Genomic DNA, 21,351 nt, shown 5'->3' with positions numbered 1-21,351 from the left:
GGCCGACGGGCGGCGTGCTGTTGTGGCCCCCAAACGTTAGAACCATCACTTATCACGGGAGCTAATAATGTAATACCCTTCCCTGATCAAATGGAGCGCTGCAGCCCAGCACAGGGGGGCACTAGACTCAAATATGTGTTCAGAACCTGGAAACTTTTTATTCACCAGAATGTTTCACTTTGATTTGATGTTGAGAACCTGGAACTTTTTATTCAACAGAATGTTTCACTTTGATTTGATGTTGAACTTGAACCAAAGTCCATTAAAAAAATCAGTGATTTAAGCCTCGTAGACACAGGGTCTGATGTTGTACTCTTTATTTATTCAGTAGGTTTGGCAGTAGTGGATCAGCATCTGAGTCATAATGTAAAAAAAAAGGTTTTCTTGATGAAGTTCAGTATGAGAGAGTTAAGATACAGCAAAAATAAAGTTGAAGAAGATTTAACTGTGTTATTAACTGATTAACTCAACACAGTGACTGGACAACAACAACCACCTGTGACTGAACGGATCATCATTCACAGATAATCCCAGGGACCAGATGTTGGGCCTCAACACATAGTTTTCATATCTGCAGCTGATCATCATATGGACCTGTTTAAGTCAGTCTGAGTCGGATCTCACACTCAGTGTCAGTTTTCAAGGCTTGTGTTTACGGACCTGATCAGCACCAGCGTGAAGGGAAATTAAAATAAGATGTTTTGAAATGTTCTGAAGGAGTGGAACCGTGAGTCTGAACTTCTGCTTCAACAGAAGTTCAGACTCACATTTTTGTTTTGTTTTAGTTGAAGTTTATTTTCATTTCTGGTAAATCATTTTTATTGACCTTAACTACCGTGAAAACACCAACACCGACAAACCGTGGTCTTAACCTGTTAACCTCCGTCTCAGGTCAGGACCATAACCAGACGAGAACATCCCTAAATGTGTTGTAGTTCTGGTGGACAAGTGTGGATGATCGACTTCATGGAGGTGTGTGTGTGTGTGTGTGTGTGTGTGTGCGCGCGATCGTGACCTGCGTGCTCCTTCCTCCCTTTCCTGCTGCACCGTGCACATCTGGAGCCTCATTCCATTCCCACACTGTCATCTTTAGGAAAGCTTTTAAAAATGCAGCAGAGATAATGGAAAGTAGAGCTGGAGTCAGAGGAGGTTCAGTTACCACGGTGACGCCGATGTTGTTGTCAGACCACGGACTATGACTGACAGGATCACGGATCAGATATAAATAGATAATAAAGTGCTGAACAACAATAAATGAAAATAACTAAAGACCATCGTAACCAGGTGTGAGCCTCGGCCTGAGGACCGTCTCTTTGAAGGGATTTCCAGGGATTTCCAGGGATTCCCAGCTGGGATGTGACCCTGGGTTTGACACCGACCTCACAGGATGTATTACATAACCCACCTGGGGTCTTCCTAGGATACCCCCAGAAGGACGGGTGTTCCAGGGAGGCATGGAAACTCACTTTATACTCTGAAGTTGAGCTTGTGATTGAGAAACCTCGAGCTTCAGACGATGGAAGAGTGAACAGAGAAGACGTGTTTTTACCGTCTTTCATACCAACGTGGAGACCACTGGATCAGAGTGTAAATGTCAATTCTTTTTACAACATCTTTGAAATATACCTTTGACATATATTCATGTTTTAAGGCTAACATATGTCAACTGAACGCACTGACGTTTCTCCATAGATTTTCCAAAAATGTTGGATGTGGTTTTAAGGAACTTTTTTAGCAACTATATTTGTTGTGTTTCTTTGAAAAAGATTCAAGAAATGTCTGTTAGACTCAGCATATGTGAGAGTTTCTGGAAAGATGACATAACAGTCATTCTATGGCCTTCAACATTAATAATAATAATAATAATAAAAAGCACCAAAATGAGAGAAACTCTTTTATGCCTCTGAATAAAAGATCCAGTGGTTTCTTCCACTTATCTTTTATAAAAGATCCAGTGGTTTCTTCCACTTCCATAAACTCCTGGTAGACAATAAGGAGTTTCCTGATCTGACGTCAACAGCCAACGTTTACCTCCTGAACAGAGTGTTCTGTGCCAAGACAAACACACACTGTATCTGACTGTACGTCTCCACCGTGAGCCCGTCCAACTCCTGACATCCTTGTGACCTCTGTCACTTCCACATTGCTGCCGTTTGATTCATAGGATTGGAGGAAACTGAGAGGAAGTGCAGCAGGGTGTGTGTTGATGAGCGTTCATTCATGAGGAGGTTTGTGTGCGCAAAAGGCAAAGGGGGGCAAAGGGGAGGGGATTGGAGGGCATTCCCAAATCCTAGCCTGTCTTCCTGGCTGTGGATCACTCAGTGTCTCTGTGGACTGGTGGATAAGATCAGCCTCAGCCCTGATAATGTCACCAGGCTCAGCCAGAGCGGCCTCTGTTGATGGACCACCCCCTGCCCAGCCCTTAAAGCACCCGTCAACAACTACTCCTGAGGAAGTCCGGGTCATCTCCTGCAGGACCTTATCTAAATAAACCCAGGATAAACTGCCGTAGGTCTGGAAGTCTGGATGTAGGAAAGTGTTACGGCGCCAACAGAAGAGGAATTCCACCTGACAACCACCTGACAACCACCTGACCGACCCTGTGAACCTGACTCATGTCCAATCTGACCTCGGGTTTTCTTGATCGTAGTAAATGACTCATCATCATAGAAATGTACAAATTAAAAGGTACCGTACCAGATTCAACAGATACAACTAAACTGTACTAGAACAGAACCATTACTGGTACTGGTCTTTGTTTTGGTTCTGAGTTGATAAATAACCAACATTCAACCAGGACCGTCCAAGAGGTTGACCAACCCACAGTCAACCAAATAGTTCGTTGGGTTCTATGTAAAATCGGGCTAACAGGATATTCCCACAGCTAGCGCTGCGTTGGACAGGATACCTGGACTGTTGGCCCTATGTTGGGCCTCGTCGACTTGACTGGTAGTGGTCTCTAAGAGTTGGACCACTAACAGAACAGCTGGTCCTCGTGGTTGACTGCGTCCGTCCCCAGGGCTCGGGGTCATGGTCACCACTGTGTGTGGATCACAGGAAGTTTTTTTTTTCCTCAACGGAAACATGGTGATGTCACTTCCTCTGCCTGTAACGTCTGCTTGACCATTGTTTGACCAGCATTTCCATCAGTTTGTCTTAGTGGAGTTTTACTGTGAGTTGAACAGGAAACGGGGTAAAAACAGACCCTGACCTGAGCTCACTTCCTGCTTTTGTTGGGACCCTTTTAGGAATGTCACTGAGTGGAATACTGTTGGCCTGAAACATTCGTTTTTTTCTCACGTTCTGGTGTTTTTCTGGTCTGATACTCCATCAGAAATAACTGTAAAGATGGATCTTGAATTTCTCTTAGAGTTCGTCACTTTTTAACCAGTTCAGAAACTAAAACTAACTATAGTTTGACCGGTGGAACTTAAAGTTGTGTGAGTCAATATTCCATAAATAAAATCATCACTCTGGAATCCTTCCACACAGGAGCTGTTGACACATTCTTACCATCCTCACCGATGAAGCACACGTCATGTGACTTTTGTCATTTGCAGCCATTCACTCTGATTTTCCTAAGAGTTTTTAGTAGAATTTCTGCAGAACAAGAAAGTTTGCAAAAATGGTTCTTCACTGCATAGAAAAGTTGTGGAGCTATTTCATAAAGTAGCAGAAAATTGAAGATTTTATACTCTCTGTTCTGAGACGTTAAATGTCAGGAAGAAACTTTAGAAAAATGCCGAGGCCTGAGGTGAGGTCACAGGTGATAGAACTGCAGCCCTGGACAGGAATGTAACAACTCCTTTAAAGTTGGCCTGACGTGATCGCCCTGGAAAAATGGTTCTGCTGACCTACTTTTCCAGAGAGGGCGCCGTAAGATAGAGTTCTCCGGTATCTGAGGATCAACACGTGGTGCCTGGATTTACCTGGACATGTTTGGGTTTTTTCTCTCCAGGAACAGCCAGCAGGTTCTGGGCCTCTGGGTTCTGGTCTGGGCTACCTGGGCCACATCTGCCAACTGCTGGAAAAGATCGGTCAGCTGCAGGAGACCAACCTGAAGCTGCAGAGACAGATCTGTGGTCTGCAGAAGGACAGCAGGACGACCAAGGCCAAAGAGGTAGGAGAGAGAGAGTGTGTGAGTCTGTCCTTTAGCTAACATTTAGCTAATATGATGGATATCATTTAGCATTTTTAAACATTTAGCTTTTAGTATTTTTAAAAGTCTGTTTTTTGTTTCCAAAAAAACTTCAGCCCAAACATCCAGAAGTTTTTATTATTTCCAAAGCTCGAAGCTTGTCTTTGTCCAACCCACATTTCCTGTCCCGTCCAAACTGTTTTCACAAAACAAATCAGAATTCAAGGCTTTGACAAAAGAACTTTGAGAAAATCCTGGACTGACGTTTGAGTCGGGTTTTTGGACTGAACGCTGGCTCAGTGGATGAAAGCAGCAGGAGAAAGAAGAAGAAAGAGACGACACACACACACTCACTCACACACACACACACACACTCTCTTTTTCACTCTTATCTGTTATACCCTTTTTTTATTCCACACCAAGACGCTTTAATCCACTCCGTCGTGAGGATAATAAACAGCTAACGTCCGTGTTTAGAGACAGAGGTGGACTTTAAAGAGCAGAACTGTGACTTTGACACGGACATCAAAGCTGCAGCTTCTGAGTCTGGACCAAACTGTGGCGTCTCTTTTTATTCCCTACTGTGATTTTCACCATGAAAAGGAGGAAAGAACGTTTGGTCTGAATCGCTCTCTGACTTCAGTCAATGGACTTTTCACTGGCAGTGGAAAAGTCACAGCAGGAAGTGAAGAAACACAGAAGAAGAAATGGACCATCTGCATCAGTCACTGGGGTTTTAGAAAACACTGATAAATATTATGAACAGAAACGTTGAACATTTTGGTTTAAATATTAAAAGATTAAAATTAAGATTTTTTTTTATCTGTTATACCAGAAATAGGATTTAGAGACATGTTAATGTGACTCTGGATTTATGGGAAACAAAACTGGTCCAAGACCTAATTCTGGTCTGCATGCCAGACTTTGAACACCTCACAGAAGTAAAATGACGTCCTGGTCATATCTGACCTCAGTGTGTTTCTACAGTCAGTGGTTTTCAGCAGCGCGGCGTTCACGTTCAGAGCTTCAACAGAAACAAATAAGTCGAGGAATGACCGAGGAAAACCGTCACCGTCGGTCGGACTGTGGAGAATACGTGAATGTGGGTTACATAAGGAAGCTGCACGGGTATCTGTGTGTGTGTGTGATATTGTCGTAGAGGCCCTGGAGCACCCTCGTGAAGAGGTGAAAGGTCACGGTGCTGAGCAGAGAAACAGAGGAATGTTTGGACAAAGATTGAAGGATATTAGAAAATAACTCGATCTATTTTCCCTCGGCAGCCGTCGGGGATTAATGGGAAAAATATTATTTATTACAACAGTTGTGGAGGGAAAACAGAGCCCACCCTCTCCACGTGAGCCCACTGCTGTCCTCAGACTGTAAACAGGAGTCAGAGGAGGAGGGAACGTGAGGTCACGTCTACAGGGGGCGCTAACACAACTTCACAGCTTCAAACTGAGCTCCTCAGTGGACATCCTGATGTCTTCATGTTTGGTTAAACACACACAGAGAGATTAACCAATCCTGGATCAGTTAAACTCCAGGTCTACCTGTGGTGGACTCGTCCACTTTGCCCCCTGCTGGCAGCACTGGTGCAGTTCAGTGGTTGTTGGACTTTAGTCCAGCCTTTTGTAGACAGGACCAGTTTCTGAACCATGACAAACTCTGTTCTTCTCTTCTCTTCAGGACTTCTTCCACCAACACTGCAGCTGTGGAGCAGCCAGTCTCATCTTCCAGCCCGCTCTGAAGAGACAGTCCAGAAACGACTTCCTGTCGCTCAGTGGAACCATGTCTGACCTGTCCACCATCCCGGAGGTCACCCAGCATCCTCTCACCCCAAACACAGGTGAGGATGAGGTTTGATGTGGTCGTTAAAACTTTTAAAACGTACATTTCACTTAATTAATCACAGTACAATACAACCATACATAAATATACTGTACATATATATATTTCACATAAATATATATATATATTTTACATCTTTTTCAGTTCCAACATCAGACACACTAATAAATGATGCAAACACTCCAGCTCTGCAGGTGGCAGTATTGAGCACACTGTTTAAAAGTTGATAACAATTAATCACGATTAATTCAAATAAATCAATATTCCTAAATATATAAATTATTAGCTATTTTGTAGCCCACATTTTTTGTCCAGTTCAGTCATGTTTAGCAGATTATAGCTAATATGTTAGCTTAGCATTTAGTTTAATATCCCTTTAGTTCGACTAATGAAAGCCACTGATTTGGCCAATGAGGAGCTGTTTCCAGGAACACAGCTGTCCAAATGTGTGGACACCGGTGGTGGGGGTGGGGGGGGGGGGGGGGGGGGGGGTGGCTCAGGTGAGGGACGCCTCGGCCCCTCAGGAAGGATGGAATTATGAGCCAAACTCCCGTCATCCTGGTGGGAATATGTAACGTCCTGGGAGAGTTGAAATGTTTTGGTTCGTCCTCTGACCTACAGGAAACTGGATCTGGAAGAGAGGCCGAGAAAGTGAGGAGAAAAGAGAGGTGGGGGGGGGGGTCTTAGGTCGACTGTAGCTCCATCTACAGGAGGTTTGAGGTGTTTCAAGAGGAAACAGTGTCCCTAGTGGAGAAAAACATGAAGCCTCTGACTTCAGGGGTTTTCTTATCTCCTCTGAAAGGGAGGGGGAGGGAAGGGGGCAGGGAGGGGGGGCAGGTTCTGTTGTGTTTTCATGGATGTGGGAGAGTTGAAAGTGTGTTTGTTTTCAACATCACAACAGAAGGAAAGAAAAGAAACATTTCTCTCTGAACTGGTTCAGACTCTGAGGTTTTGATGAAGTTCTTGACGACGGTCGTCAAACATCTGTCCATAACAGCAGCAGCAGCAGCAGCAGCAGCAGCAGCCAAACAACAGTGGAGCTGTTGGAAAACTGAGTGACTGTGACAGGAGTGGTTCTAATGAGACACAGACCCAGAGTCAGTTCACTCTGTCACTCTGTCAGTGGGAAGAAACAGAAACAAACATCGTGTTTAAAACTACTGTAGAAACAGCACAGGATTATGGTATTGAAAAAAAGAAAATGAATAAAAGTAAATGAGCTCCTGGTTTTGGTGTTAGTTAATTTTTAATAATTTGATATAACTTGATGTGTAGTCGATCTGTGGTGTTTGAATCAAACAGTTGGAGTTCAGTATATATGAAAGTATTTGTCTCAGTGTGCTGAAAACAAACTAACTTCTGATTCCTGAGGTCACCATGGGATCAACGTGGACTTTTCACAGTCAGAACGACCGTTTAAGGCTGGAGACCCAGACGTGGTGTGGATTTCTGGTCCACTGCTGCACCGCTCCTCTAAAACTCCTGAATTATCCCTTTAAACAGACTGCACTAAATTATTATCAAAGGCCGTGATGACTGAAGGTTCAAACCCTGAACTAACTCTCCCCCACACTGTAAGTAACTGCTGTTGGTTTCTGATTTGTGTTTCAGACTCGAGGAGCGAAGCTCTGTGGAGGAGGAGCCTGAACAGAAGGAGTTACACTGAGGGGGAGGTTCGATTCCTCGGGGACAGCACCGAGGGCCTCTCCCAGCTCCCCCAGCGCAGGGTGAGTCACGACCGCACGAATGTAGGAAGAACGTTCATCATGTGTCATGTCTAAGGTTTTCCTTTCATGTTTTTTTAACAAAAAAACAAACTTTAAATAAACAGTAGGTTTTTATACTAAACAGAATATTTGAATATTATGAAAAAAAATCAGGTTTTTATACTAAACAGAATCACCTTAAATATACGTCGTAAACAGAATTGAATTATCTGATCTTGGGCCAGATTTGTGACATCTATAGACTCCATTTGGCCCGCAGGCCAGGGGTTGAGACCCTTGCTGTAGCAGCTGAAACTAGAATAGATTCAGGTTTGAAAAAGTCACCTTCAACTTTGTTTCTCCTTCAGTTCAGCGACAACTACAACTACACCTGGGGTCGGGTCAAAGACCTGGTGAAGAGGTCAAAGGTCAGGAACCAGAGCAGACTGGGACTGGTCTCTCCATCACTGAAGATGTCCTGTCCACAGCTCTACAGGTGACGTCCTCACTCTGCTGTAAATGTTGGCAACATCACTGCCTCTCTGAGACCAAAGACTGCCCTCTTCTGGCCATCCAGTCACCAAAACATAAGGCCTGATGAGAGGAGTGTTCAACAGTCAATTAAAATTCTGTTCTTTAAACAGAAACGTGATTGAGGCAGCAGTGGAACAACAACCTGGGGAAAAAAAACAAGTGATGGAGGCAGCAGTGGAACAACAACCTGGGGGAAAATCCATGATTTGATAATGGAGTTTGGTGCATTCAAAAAAACATGTTTACTGTATTTAAAAAAAACATAGGAATTCAACAAAATCTAGTGTGACGTCAGGACACGTCTGTCTTTTGAGATTTTTTTTTTTTCTGACTTGGTTTTGTTCTCTGTTGTAGTGATGACACACCCCATGATCCTGGATTCAATTACTTGTCCTGTACAGTTTACAGTACAGTACAGTACGGTACAGTACAGTACAGTACATGATGACCACAGCAGAACAACAAACATCTGCTGATGTAGATAAAACCACACAGCAGATCAAATGTTTAATAAAACAACATTTTATTGGTCCACATCGTTGTGAAAAGAAATCAAACCACAAACAAAATGCCTCAGTTGTTGACACACGTCTGTCCCGGGGTTTGAGACATGGTCAAATGTCCAATCCTTCAACTTCTGTCTTGGTCTCTGCTCCTTTGTTTTGTCCTATTCTGAAAGAAGCTCCATCTGCTGGAGACAGAGAAAAGACAGAAGAAAAAGAACGGTAATTCTTCAGCTGCAGTGAACAAGAGTTGGTAAAAATAGAAAGAAGAAGAACATTCTCTGTGTGTGGAGGGGGGGGACGGAGGGGGGGGGGGTTGGTGGAAAATGTCATGACAGCTTCTGCTACGAGCTGCAGAAGACGTGACAGGTTCCTGGAGGCTGGGTGACAGAAGGAGAGAAGGGAAATATGCAGAAATATGAGAGCTCTGACTGGAGCTGCTGCTTCTTGGAGACTTCACACGGTGGAGGAATCTGGAGAGGAGGTGGAGTACTCTTCAGCCTCTCCCTAGTCCTGACCCGGCTTTGGCAGCAGCTCAGAAGGGGTTTCAGAGTCAGCTCTGAGGTATGAGTGGAGGAGTGGGAGACTCTGGTGGAGGATCCTTTATATTCACTGAAATATACTGTAGAAATATACTGTAGAAATATACTGTAGAAATATACTGTAGAAATATACTGTAGAAATATACTGTAGAAATATACTGTAGAAATATACTGTAGAAATATACTGTAGAAATATACTGTAGAAATATACTGTAGAAATATACTGTAGAAATATACTGTAGAAATATACTGTAGAAATATACTGTAGAAATATACTGTAAAAATATACTGTATAATACATGTATGTATCGTATAAAAACATTCATCTTTTTAAAGAATGATTATTATTATAGGAATTTCAGTGATGAAGGTGAAGAAAAGACATAGACTACAGCAAGCCTGGTGTGCGCCATCTAGTAGTTAATGTTAATGCAGAAATAATGAAGGCTAAATGAATGTGATCTTCACTGTAATTTAAATAATTTTAAAAATCTTGGCGGACCATATCCAGCGGATTGGATTAAAAATCTTGGCGGACCATATCCAGCCAGCAGGCCATGGTTTTAACATCCACAGTTGGACAGCGTAGAGAACTCAAAGACTCTTCAGCACCTCCTAGAGTCCTGACCTGGCTTTGGCTTGGGCTCAGGTTGCGGAGGTTTTTCACCTCCGAGCCTGGGGCAGAAGAAGAATCTGCCTCTGTTTTAATCTCACGCCTGCTGAGAAAACTGGCTGCGATCCAGCATTTGTCAAAAAACAACAACAGCGCCCTCCCTGCTGGGACGGCAACACTGCGCTGCTGCAGCTCCTTCTCCGACTGTGGGAATAATGGACAATAGATGTTTTCTCAAACTGCAGAACCCGGGCTGAACCTGCAAACTGATCCGACTCAGATGTTCGTCACCAATGTGGGTTTCCAATCATAACATTTTTATCTTCTTCCCACAGGCCTGATCTGGGACCAGTGGAACCTGCTGCTCACAGAAACAGGAACTCCATGATTGTTTTGGGCCACCAGAGTAAAACGGACTTCCCTTGGTCGCCATAAACACGGAGGTACTGCAGCGCAGAAACACCTGATGAAAAATACCACAGTATTTGGTTTAAACCCGAGGATCGTTTTTTGAAGGTGTGTTCTTCTGAACTCTCATCCTCAGGTCGGATATGAAGTTGTTCTGCATCGAGGAAAATCAGAGAGGAAGAGAAACTGTTTTGGAAAAGTACAAAGAAAAGATGGGAATGTGAAAATAAGAGCTGATGCTGGTGTAAGGGATGTTGATGCTGAAGGAGGAGACGGACAGAGAGAGAAGAGGACGAGGTTCTGGTGCTGGGACCTGCTGTGATGTTCTGTTGGTTCATCTACACCACGGAGGTTTGATGAAGACGCTGCAAACGTGACACATCGACGCAGCGTGAATCTGAGAACGTTCCAGTGTGAAGTACAGTCCAGCGTTGTGTAACTGCAGAGATAATGTGTCCACGTACTGTAACGCACGGCCCATACATCACATTAAACTAGGGGCTGCAGATAAGGTGGGCCACAGGGGGGCAGCCTCCCCACCAGGCTCACCGCTCGCTCTTGTGTAACAGTTGAAAATTCCAAACACTATCACTTTACTGCTGCTTAATTTCAGGAGCAGACGCTGGGATTATCCCCCTCTGTTATTCTTAATATTTCAGCTCATTAACTCGGACGAGATGTTTGACGTTTTCTTGACGTCCAGAGATTGTTCGTGACGCCTGAGGAGCTGTGATTGGCCGACTGTTCCAGTGTTACATCACCACAGATACACAGTTACAGAAAGACTGAGGTCGAACGTTCCACACTCTGACCACAGGCTGTAAAAAAAAGATTTATTAAATGTTCAGATATGCCTGACTGGGTGCAGTACCGCAGTTCACCAGCAGCTGTTAGAATGGCTGTGAAGGCTGAGAATAGTTTGTGCCAAAAATACCTCAAGAATTTAGACACAATGATCTGAAGGTGCTGCAGGATTTAACAGAACTCCATCCACTGGAAATCTAGGTTGTTTCAGACGTGGGGCGTGGCCATGAGACCCCTGCTGGAGGAAGTGTGTAGATGCTAATGAGTTTCAGGTGAGCTGGTTGACACAGCTGCAGCTGGTTGGTGTGACTGGAGTAACTCAACAGATTCTCTGTTAGTTTGTTTTCTTAAGTTTAAAGATTTTTAGCTGAGGTTTTAACAACTAAATCCCATCAACTTCAAATGAAAAACAAACAAATCAAAACAAACATGGCCGCTCCTGACCTCAACAGTAAGTCAACTCTAAGAAATAATAACAGGTGTGTGTCTGTGTTTGTCACAGATTCTGACTCAGATATTAGAAATGTTCAGCTGTTCTCTGTAGTCATGTGGTGATGTTCAACATTTATGGCTAAAATTGGCAGTTCCTGAGTTTTAGCCTCATTTTGACGACAGTTCTTTTGTGTGACCTTTGGTTGACAACTTTAGAAAAAGAAAATTCCAAGAGCAGAGCTGGTTTCATATGGATACAACGGGGGGTTCGGGGGGGGGGCTTTTTGGTACGATTCAAACCAACACTAAGTTTAATGTTTTTTTCAACTGTCAGTCACTTCTACTGGTGATTGTTCTACGTCTTGTCCACAGTTAACAGTTCAAGTCAAGGCTTCCACCACAGTGTTGTGTAAAAGCCTGTCGATCCGCAGCACTGACGGTGGTTTTGTTTTCCATTAAAAAATAACTGCTGCTGACTTTGGTTCCCGCTGAGGTTTATGCGGGAAAACCAGTTTTATGACTTTTTCTGCTGATGACAGAGAAAACCTTTAGTCTGAAGCTGTGATACAGCCTGGTTAGAATAACGGTGGTAAAATACGAGGATGAACAAAGAGTTCACAGCTGCATCCAGTTGACTGTTGTGGTTTACCTTCTGTTTTCCTCTACATGGGATCAATATTAACAAAAACATGTTTTTATTAAAGAAAATGTATAAAAGTTGTGTTTGACTTTGTACCTAAACAAAGAGACCTGGAAAAGTGTTTTTGTGAATGTGAATATAATTATATGAACTTCAAGGTAGTGATGCTTCTGTGATATTGTTGTGACAGATTTTCATTATAAGATTATACTTTACTCCAGAGGTTTAATAAATACCTAGACTGTGTATCATTCAGTTTAAAAGGGCAGAGTTTTGTTGAGGTTTTTTTTTATTATTCTGTTGTAAATACAGTGATGTTTATCTATATGATGTCAAACAGCAGTATGTGTTTTATATGTGCAGCATTTTTGTTAAAGTGTATTTTTTAAAAATAAATTTGGAGACAAGTATATAATTGTTGTGCATTTGCATTTTTAATTTAGCACTTAGCTAATCCTAGGTGGTTGTTCATATCTAACTATTTAATTGAGCTATTGTCAGTTTTAAGCATAAGTGGGTTTGTTATTTTGGGATTTATTTTACATGTTTGTTTTTTTTAATTCTTTGACTGACTTCTAGCCATTTTGAGAACATTGTTAGTTTTTGAAGTTTTTGAAGCTAAGGTTCAACAAGGTTGGTTAAGGTTTTTAGTTCTGTAGATCAGAAGTTCTGTGTAGGAGACGACTCCCTCAAATGAAATGTTCTCTCTCAGTGAATCTTACATTACAATAAATCACATTATGGCCTTAACGTGATGTTGCAGATTATTAGACAGTGATGTTGACGGAGATCAGAAGTTCTGTGTAGGAGACCACTCCCTCAAATGAAATGTTCTCTCTCACATCTAGGATGGCTGCATACCATTTAGATGCATCACATCCCCATTGTTCTGTGAGTGCCAACCAGTCTTTATTTCATGACGGACGACACCTGGAGTTTTTCTGACTGCTTTAAACTAAAGTCAGGTTCAGATCCTGTCAGATCCAGTTTTCATGAGTCAGTAGTTCAACAGCTGTAACCGACTGATTCATTCCACATGCTGTCGCACTGTTCAGTTTCTGTGTTGACGTTAAACCTTCCCTAGACTTCACTGACCTCGTGTGGCCCAAAGTGGTAACTACAACTGCTACCTCCTCCAAGTCTTTAAACATTCTTCTTTCAAACCTAGAACGGTGTGACGTATGTAGATGTTCAGATTTTAATTTTTTTTTTTATATTTTAACATTTAATTAAGTCTCTTACTTATATACATATATATCATATATATATATATGACCCACCAGAGCTCAGAGGAGTCGTCTTCTGCTGTTGCTTGCAGATAAAATGATGCGTCTCTTCAAAAGTCTTTGTCCCAGCCAGACAGTTCCTCAGGAACCTCTTCTGTGTCTGGAGGAAACAGGTCAAAGTGACTGTAATCTAAAGGTCCTTTCACCTGTGGAGATGGAAAAGAGACACTGACTTAGAATCAAACATTTTGAGCAGATGGTTTTACTGCAGGACTATAATTTATGTAGTGCCTGTAAGTTGTTCATAAAACGTCTTCACCTCAGTCTTCAGTGGAGACGACAGCTTGTGGTGTCTCAGCCCCTCCCAGTTAAATCCTCTGAACCACCTACAGCATAGGTAGAAAAAAAAAAAGTTTGATCCAAGTTTGGAAACAATTCACCAGTGACCAAGGAAATTCAACTGTGCTAATATTTTATTTAGGTGTTGGGTGTTTTTACAGTAGCTAGAAGGGCAGACTAGCTGAAGTATGAACTCACTTGTGTTTCTTTATGTCGACGATGCCTCCCTTTCTGTTTCCTAATCTCTCCACTGGATTAAACCTGAGGGAGAAAAACAAAAACTCTGTGACGAGTCCTTAAAACTACGCAGTGGTTTAAAATTTGTGCAACGGGAAAAAACCTGCAGAGTCTCCTGATGAGGTCATCTGGTCTTTTGCTGATCCTCCTTGGGAAGTCTATCTTCTCAATGCCATGGAGGATCATGGTGTAAATCCTAATGTGGTCCGAGCCAGAAAATGGAGGACTGTAAGAAAGACAGGGTTTTTGTTTGTTTTTTTAACTTCTGTGTATCTGTTTGGTCCTTACAGATAAAGTTAGTTGTTTTAGTTGAGTTGTGGATTTCTAACTTACCTGCCAGTGAGCAGTTCAAATATAAGAATTCCCAAGGACCAGCAGTCGGCTCCAAAGTCATGGCCTTTGTTCATGATCACCTCTGGGGCCAAGTACTCTGGGGTTCCACAGAAAGTCCAGGTCTTCTTTCCCAGACCAATCTTTTTAGCAAAGCCAAAGTCTGCCTGAGGGTTTGGATTGAAATCTCAGGTAAAAGACACATTTATACCAGATGATATTAACTAACTAGTTACTAACCATTTTGACGTAACCCTCAGTGTCCAGCAGCAGGTTTTCAGGTTTTAGGTCTCTGAAGATAATGCCCATGGTGTGGAGGTAATCAAAGGCCTCTAAGACACAGCCGGTGCAGAACCTGGCAGTGGGTTCATCAAAATAACCCCTTTGGATACAAACATATAAAACATATAAAACCAACAATGATAAAAGTATAAACATTGAATGTGTTCATTTAAACTTTTCAGTGGGATTTTAATAGATTTATAAATGACAGGATCTTTTTTCTTGCTTTTTTTTTTTTGTAATTTTTGTAATTGATAGAAAAACAATGACTCACATGTCCCGCAGCACGGTCCACAGCTCACCTCCAAGACAAACCTCCAGGAGCATGTAGACAAACCTACTGTCCCGAAATGTACGGAATAATCTGTGAACAACGTCGATTTGTCAAAGGTAGTTACGGTTAAGAGAAACATTTTCAATAAATCAACCAATTTAATGTATTTAAATATTCCTGGGTCGAGTGGTTCTGTCTTTGAAGCCACTTGTTAAGACTGGCTTTAATTAAGAGCCTTCTCTGATTATATTTGAATTTGAATTTTCTTTCATCTGATTTGTTTGGTTTTTTTTCAACATTCATAATTGCATTTTTAGTACGGGGCAAAGCTTATCTCACCAGGTTATTAAGGCTCACAGCGTTTATATTCTAGGGCAGTGTTTGTTTTTTTTTACCACACCATCCTTAAATCCACCTTGTAATCAGTGAAGGTGGTGTTATGAAGCCAGTTTGTCGGAGTATTTATTTACCTGTCCTTGATAACTAACAGACAACTTAAACAACGAGTTTTGTTCTTTAAAAGTCAAGTTACAGATAAATCTCTGCAGCAGTGACACCTGGTGGGGAGACATTCTCCGCAGCCGGTTGCCTAGGAACCTGACTAGAACCAAACGGCTGAGTGTTTAAATAAATGCCCAGAGTTGAGCATCGATGTGAAGTCAAAGGTTCCATCAGAACTCATGGAGGAGAACGTTCTGCTCTACCTTATGATAAACTCAGACTTTATTTCCTGCAGGATGTTCTTCTCAGAGTAGATGTGCTCCTGCTGATTGGTGTCCACTATGTGCTTCTTCTTAATGCACTTCAGAGCAAAGGTGGTGTCTTCGTCCTTCAGCTTCACCTGAAGAACAGGAGCTCAGTGAGGAGGAAACCGAAAGACGACGACAACCATTTCCTGCAGTTGGGTGGAGAACCTCACCAGCTCCACTCGTCCAAATCCCCCACTGCCCAGAGTGGCCACGATCTCCAGCTGCTGGAAAGGCTGGTGTTGAGGCAGTAGAGCGATCTTCTCTCTAAGCCTTCTCATCTCCTGAGCCTCCACAGAGTCCAGCTGAGGTGAGTAGGCCCTGGAGAACAGGTGACCTGTTGTTACTGCAACACTGAGGTCAGTAAGAGGTGCAATAATGTTTGGTTGTTTGTTGTTCACTCACAGAGCGTTTCTCCTCTGGTCGCTCCTGGAAAGCTCCTTGACGTATTCCTTCAAGTAAGCCTGAAGTTCCTCGTACGTTCCAACGATCTGGTTGAAATTGCTGCAGAGAAAAGGACGAAAAGAAAAAAACAGCAACGGTAAGAACACTTCAATCACTAAGAAAAAACAACTCATCTTACTGTAGCTGTAACAGAAGTAAATGACATGATCACCACGACAACCGTAGATGCCACCGTCACCTCTACACTGCAGTGAGGTGACGTGGTCCAGGTCAGATCTACTCACTCTCTGTCCACCACCAGGCAGTGTGTGTCGTTCTGGTTGGACACAATGTTGGCAGAGCGCACATCTTCACTGTGAACAAACACAAGAGTAAGAAACCGACGCAGGCTCAGAGGCTAGGTGGCATTTTGATATCCTAACTGACTCAGTTAGCTGAAAGTTCAAAGTCTACAACCTGATCAAAGCCTTCTCTCCAAAATAATCTCCGACCGTCAGCGTCTTGATTTCCTGCGGTTCAATAAACCCCTCTGTGCTCTGAGTGACTATCACCTGGAGACACAAAACATTACAATCATTTGTTTTACAGTTTCAGACTATACTCCCTGACCCCTGACCCCTCAAACCACGTTGGTCTCCAGCCCGCTGACCCCTGACCCCCCTCAAACCACGTTGGTCTCCAGCCCTTAGTTTAGACCTAAGTCAACCTCACCTCTCCTTTAGCTATGATGAAGAAAGTGTTTCCCTCTTCACCTTCTCGTATGATGTACTCTCCTTTTTCAAAACAGTCCTGCGGAGAAGTAAAGGTCATCACTGTAGTTTGTCTGAAAGTATTTGTCCTTGTCAGAAACAATACAAGTGTGTGGGCTGCAGAAATACTGTGTTAAAACTCACTACTTCAAGACAGTCAACAATCTTGGCAAGTTTCTCCTCTGGGAGGTCACGGAGCAGCGGAACACTGGGAGGAGAACACACAAGTGAACATGACTGACGTTGATGATTCAGGAGGAATGATGACATTAGAGGGCAGCCTTTGGTCTAGTGGTTGGAGGGAATGTGCTTGTTGGAGGTTTGAATCCTGTCTGGCTGGGTATGGTGTGTTGAGCAAGAACCAGTGCTAACCTTAGTTAAGGTTAGTGTTAGTTACTGTTGTTAATTCAACACCTCTGTCTCTGTTCTGTGAAACACTGCTGTGAGTCTGGAATCTGTTTTTCCTCTTGAAAGGTTTCACTGTCGCTGCCTCTGACAGGTTGTCTCCAGGCTGTGTCTTTTAATTGAGGTCACATGGGATGAATGTCATGACGTGAACCAAGCTGACACAGAGTTGACGGTGAGCAGAGAACACGCTGTTCAAACAGGCGCTGTTTTAATGACATTATTGTGTAAAAATCATCTGTCAGTGTGAGGAGACACGGAGACTCCGTTTGTCTGAGTCTGTACCTGCGCAGGAAGCAGAAATATTCCTCATGTCTGGCCTGCGTGGTCTGCATCATGATGGTCTGGAAAGTGTGACGGTCCAGGGCCCAGATGTGAGACTGGGACACGGCTGAATGAGAGTGGAAATATCAGTGATTATTATATTTACATCTATATTTATTTGTTTTATCAAAGATAGATTTGGAACAAAAATATAAATAATTTCAACCACGCTTTAAAAAATAATGTTTTCATACAAGAGATAATGTCAGAATCATGTTTTCATACAAGAGATAATGTCAGAATGTTTTCAGTTTTGTCTTTTTTCAAAAATATATTTAATTTCCTAAATCCAATATTTTGATTGTATTTGTTTTTGCAAAGTTATATATAAACTTATTTACTACTTGGCTGAGAAAAGAAATAACAAAGTGTTTGTTCTGCTCCAGTTTTTTCCTGACTGACATCACACAGCTGTGACTGGTGCAGCTCCGTCTTTCTTTTTCTTTCCTTCAGTAACGATGTTGTTGTTGTTGAACTTGACTCGGTCGTGGTTGTCAAACATTATCACCACTGGGGAGTTTATTTTTTATGTATACAGTGTGTTAAGCTGACAGGAAGTGTAGTGTGATCCTCATCATCGTCTTCATCACCTGTCACTCACCCTTCACCGTAGCTGTTCTCTTGCAGTTATACAGTATGGCCAGTTCTCCAAAGGCTGTACCTGGACGCATCTCCCCGAGCATCTTACCACTCTGCACCACCTGCAGTAAACCCTCTGGTGTTAGGAGGAAACACAAAAGGCACCGATTTTAATCTGTCAGTACAAAAATATATATTCTATATATAATTGTAAAAAAATTCCCTTGGACTGTATTCATATGGTAGTGACACGTGGTGACGTCCACCTGAGCCACATTCTGTGTGTGGACCGTTGTATTGTGTCAGACTGACCGGCCAGGACGTAGAGGTAGTTTCCAGGCTCCCCCTCCTGGATGACCAGCTGCCCCTTGGTGTAAACCTTCTCGTACATACTCTCCATCATCTCCCTCATGTGCTGAGGCTCCAGTCTCTTCAGAAAGTCGTTGTTTGCGATGGCGTCGTTGATGAGTTTCTTTGTGCTGAGAGCAAAACAACAACGAGGTTTAACTCGGTTTGTGCTGCAACTAAACATCAACCTTAAATAATGTTGTTTACTCAAGGCTGATATTTACTGTATAAGGATCATGTCTTATTGTCTATAATTCCTATACCAAAATCCAAAGTTTTTATTTTAGTTCCTGCTTCCGCTTTTACTGCTTTAAAATAAATATAATAATCTTTGTTGGCTGTCATGTTTCCAACGTTGGGACGTATCTGTGACTGGGATCGTCTGTGGCCACAGGATGTTTTTTATTGGCTGTTGGAGACGCCACACAAATACAATCATGCACATTTATGACTCCATTGTACACCTCTCTGAGCATCCCTGATTAGCACATCACACATATTGTGATTTCTCAATGTGCTAGTGCATTCTGGGAAACGGAGCAGGCTGATTGAATGACATAAGTGTGTGTGTGTGGGGGGGTGTTAGTGTTGGTGTTAGTGTTATAGATGGAGCAGCAGAGGTTGTGTAAGTGACACCCAGATTGGCTGGGACACATTAAGATGCTGTGGCTCTTTGTTTGCCCCAGTGTTGTTTTATTATCCAATCATGGTAATTATGCCTTTGAAAAACGGCTCTTACGAACGTCCTGTTTGTAATAGTGTCGATATAACTGGTTAAAGAAGGAAAACCAGACAGTGTTAGATACTGTTTCATGGCAGACAACTGGGAGTGTGTGTGTGTGTGGTGGAAACTGCCCCTGAGGCAGAAGTTTGAGACAGAGGTTGTTTTAAAGTGTCAGTTGATAATCAGACTATGTCAGTGGTTGGTAAACCCACAGTTACCAGCTACTACTATTCTGTTTAATTCATTTTTCTAAGACGTGGTCTGCCTTACTGTGAGTCCTTGTGGACCATCTTCACAGTGACGTTCTGCTCTGCCCTCAGTCCTGGGCAGAAGTTCTCTGAGGTGGGCTCTGCAGAGACTCCTTCCTTGGCCTTTAGTCTGCGGTGGACCTCCACGGCCACCTGGTGGAAGCGGCCGGAACCTTGGTTGATGACACTGAAGAAGTCATTGCTGCGGTGACATCGCATGGGTGGAGATCGGCCCAGAATGGTGTTGTTGTAGCCTATGGCGTCCTCCAGCTTGTCGATCTGGAGGACCTTGGCCTCCAGTTCTTTCTGCAGTTGCTGCAACCGATGTGTCTGAGCTCGAAACTCTTGGTCTCGTTGAGCAAGTGCGGCTTCGAGATTAGCAATCCGCAATCTAAAGAGAAAGCCCAGTTAAGTCTTCTCTAGTAGAAAATAAAACCTTTGAAACATTAGGGTGTACAGTGGGTGTGTGATTTGTGGCCCACCTGAGGGCCTTTGTGTCCAGAGCAGGAACTTTGTTCACAGAGGCCAGGCAGTTGTTCTCCTCAACCCCGGTGGCTTTTATCGAACCGTTGCCCATGGCTGAGAACCGAATGACCACCATAGGAATGGACCAGGAGGCAACTCCACCTCAAAGATGTTTTTTGTGGACAGAGAGCTGTCTCCTGTCACTGCTGTCTGAATTCTAAATGAGTCAAAATTGACAAAAATAATTTAATTTAATGTAATAAATATTACTGTATAGCACACAATGTGCATCTTGATAATTAATAACAAATATTTAATGGTAGAAAAACAAGTAAAAAACGATTAAATATGTCGCATAAAACACACTGTTCTCAAATAAAATGCTCAACAGTTGAAAGTTCCACAAACCAAAAAAATATCATTTTAAAGTAGAAAAATATTAAAATTCAGCGGGTAAAAAAACTTTGACCTAGCCCTACAACTTTAAATTGCTAAAAGTTCGCCATATTAGCCATATGGTAAAATTAAAGCTCGGTAATTAACACAGAATTAGCTGAAAACTAACTTCAGCTAATAATTTAGCTCTTAATTACCGTATGTAGAAAAAAGCTAAAAGGCTACAGAGAGTCAAACTTAACTTTAAATTGAGAATATTGAGATAAATTAGCTATAAAAATAGACGTCAAATATAACTTAGTTCTAAGTTGGTTAAAACGATCAAACAACCGTAACAAGAATAGCAAAGAAGGAAGCTACGTCCAACAAAAATAAAGAAATGTTTTATTTTTTGACTCTGTGTTCAACTTAGCTTCCTACATTGAAAAACTTTTTAAAAAAGTAAAACTACGTACAATTTCTGTCTTTTCTTAAACGCTGCGAGTTGTTATCTTCGTATTAAAAACAATCAAACGTACAGACTTAAAAGTGCCATCAACACAACAAATAGACATTATTACGTCACTACACGTTTTAAACTACAATATAGTCCTACAGTTGGATTTTATCGTATACTCTTCTCACATAAAAAAAGGAATTTAATATTCACCTACTCACAACTGTGCGGAAGCGGAGCAAAAGTTGTTTCATGAATTTTTTTTTTTTTTTTTTTTTTTAAGATAATCGTATATAAAACAGGTGCTGTAGTGCTATAGTCCTGGAACAGAACTGATCTGGTTCTCGTTCTGCTTCTCCAGCAGCTGCATCGTAGCCCGTTGCCAGGCACGAGCACAATGACCCTCATCTGTTAAAGCTCTCTGTTCTGAGAGGGTCTGCTGATGAAATTCAAACACTTGGCTGCCCCTTGTGGGCTTTGTGAGACTGACAGAGAGGAGATGTATGACGTTAATTACTGTAGAGAAAGAAAAAAACAAAACAAGCAAGATCGTACTGCAGTAATACCTGACAAGTTTGATATATGTTGTGTTTTTATGTACCTATAAGTATTCTTCTCTGTGTTTTCTCACTCCTACTGGTTTTATGCTGTATATGTCAAATTTGGGGGC

At 42.3% G+C, this 21,351-nt stretch overlaps 2 protein-coding genes across 6 annotated transcripts in view; one reads left to right on the top strand and one right to left on the bottom strand.

Moving 5' to 3' along the window:
* The window catches only part of LOC103386982 (uncharacterized), a 22,344-nt gene extending 11,222 nt beyond the window's left edge, over positions 1-11,122 (top strand). The window contains exons 4-9 of the mRNA XM_025060666.1: positions 3,959-4,120; positions 5,825-5,984; positions 7,598-7,713; positions 8,061-8,188; positions 10,220-10,327; positions 10,429-11,122. Of these exons, the coding sequence (XP_024916434.1) occupies positions 3,959-4,120; positions 5,825-5,984; positions 7,598-7,713; positions 8,061-8,188; positions 10,220-10,319 (666 nt within the window). The 3' untranslated portion in view covers positions 10,320-10,327; positions 10,429-11,122. The remainder of the gene's footprint in view (positions 1-3,958; positions 4,121-5,824; positions 5,985-7,597; positions 7,714-8,060; positions 8,189-10,219; positions 10,328-10,428) is intronic.
* Positions 8,381-21,351, bottom strand: prkg2l (protein kinase cGMP-dependent 2, like). Of its 5 annotated transcripts, none has more exons than XM_025060656.1 (21): positions 20,895-21,351; positions 19,867-20,066; positions 19,407-19,775; positions 18,377-18,543; positions 18,087-18,200; positions 17,447-17,552; positions 16,901-16,964; positions 16,719-16,796; positions 16,464-16,558; positions 16,292-16,360; positions 16,008-16,106; positions 15,776-15,923; positions 15,561-15,697; positions 14,857-14,946; positions 14,541-14,682; positions 14,304-14,467; positions 14,074-14,196; positions 13,932-13,994; positions 13,714-13,780; positions 13,449-13,600; positions 8,381-8,917 (listed from the first exon to the last, which is right to left on the bottom strand). In XM_025060656.1, exons 2-20 carry the CDS (start codon positions 19,983-19,985, stop codon positions 13,505-13,507), a joined length of 2,310 nt encoding a protein of 769 aa, XP_024916424.1. In that variant the 5' UTR covers positions 19,986-20,066; positions 20,895-21,351; the 3' UTR covers positions 8,381-8,917; positions 13,449-13,504. The 5 variants fall into 5 exon arrangements, with proteins under 5 accessions (XP_024916424.1, XP_008319655.1, XP_008319654.1 ...); XM_008321433.3 differs by having other exon boundaries at positions 20,899-21,351; XM_008321432.3 differs by having other exon boundaries at positions 8,381-8,914; positions 20,899-21,351.

Source organism: Cynoglossus semilaevis, chromosome 12 (genome assembly GCF_000523025.1).
Source record: "Cynoglossus semilaevis isolate Cse_v1.0 chromosome 12, Cse_v1.0, whole genome shotgun sequence".
Classification (NCBI taxonomy): domain Eukaryota; kingdom Metazoa; phylum Chordata; class Actinopteri; order Pleuronectiformes; family Cynoglossidae; genus Cynoglossus; species Cynoglossus semilaevis.
Note: the sequence above shows the minus strand (reverse complement) of the source record. Positions and strands in the feature narration are given on the sequence as shown.

Bases quoted from the DNA above. Each gene is read 5' to 3' on its own strand.
- prkg2l (XM_025060656.1), bottom strand. From the start codon at position 19,985: ATGGTGGTCATTCGGTTCTCAGCCATGGGCAACGGTTCGATAAAAGCC. The intron at 16,559-16,718 runs GTGAGGTTGACT...TTGTGTCTCCAG, and splicing joins TCATCATAGCTAAAGGAGAG to GTGATAGTCACTCAGAGCAC. The intron at 15,698-15,775 runs GTGAGGTTCTCC...CCTGTTCTTCAG, and splicing joins GATTTGGACGAGTGGAGCTG to GTGAAGCTGAAGGACGAAGA.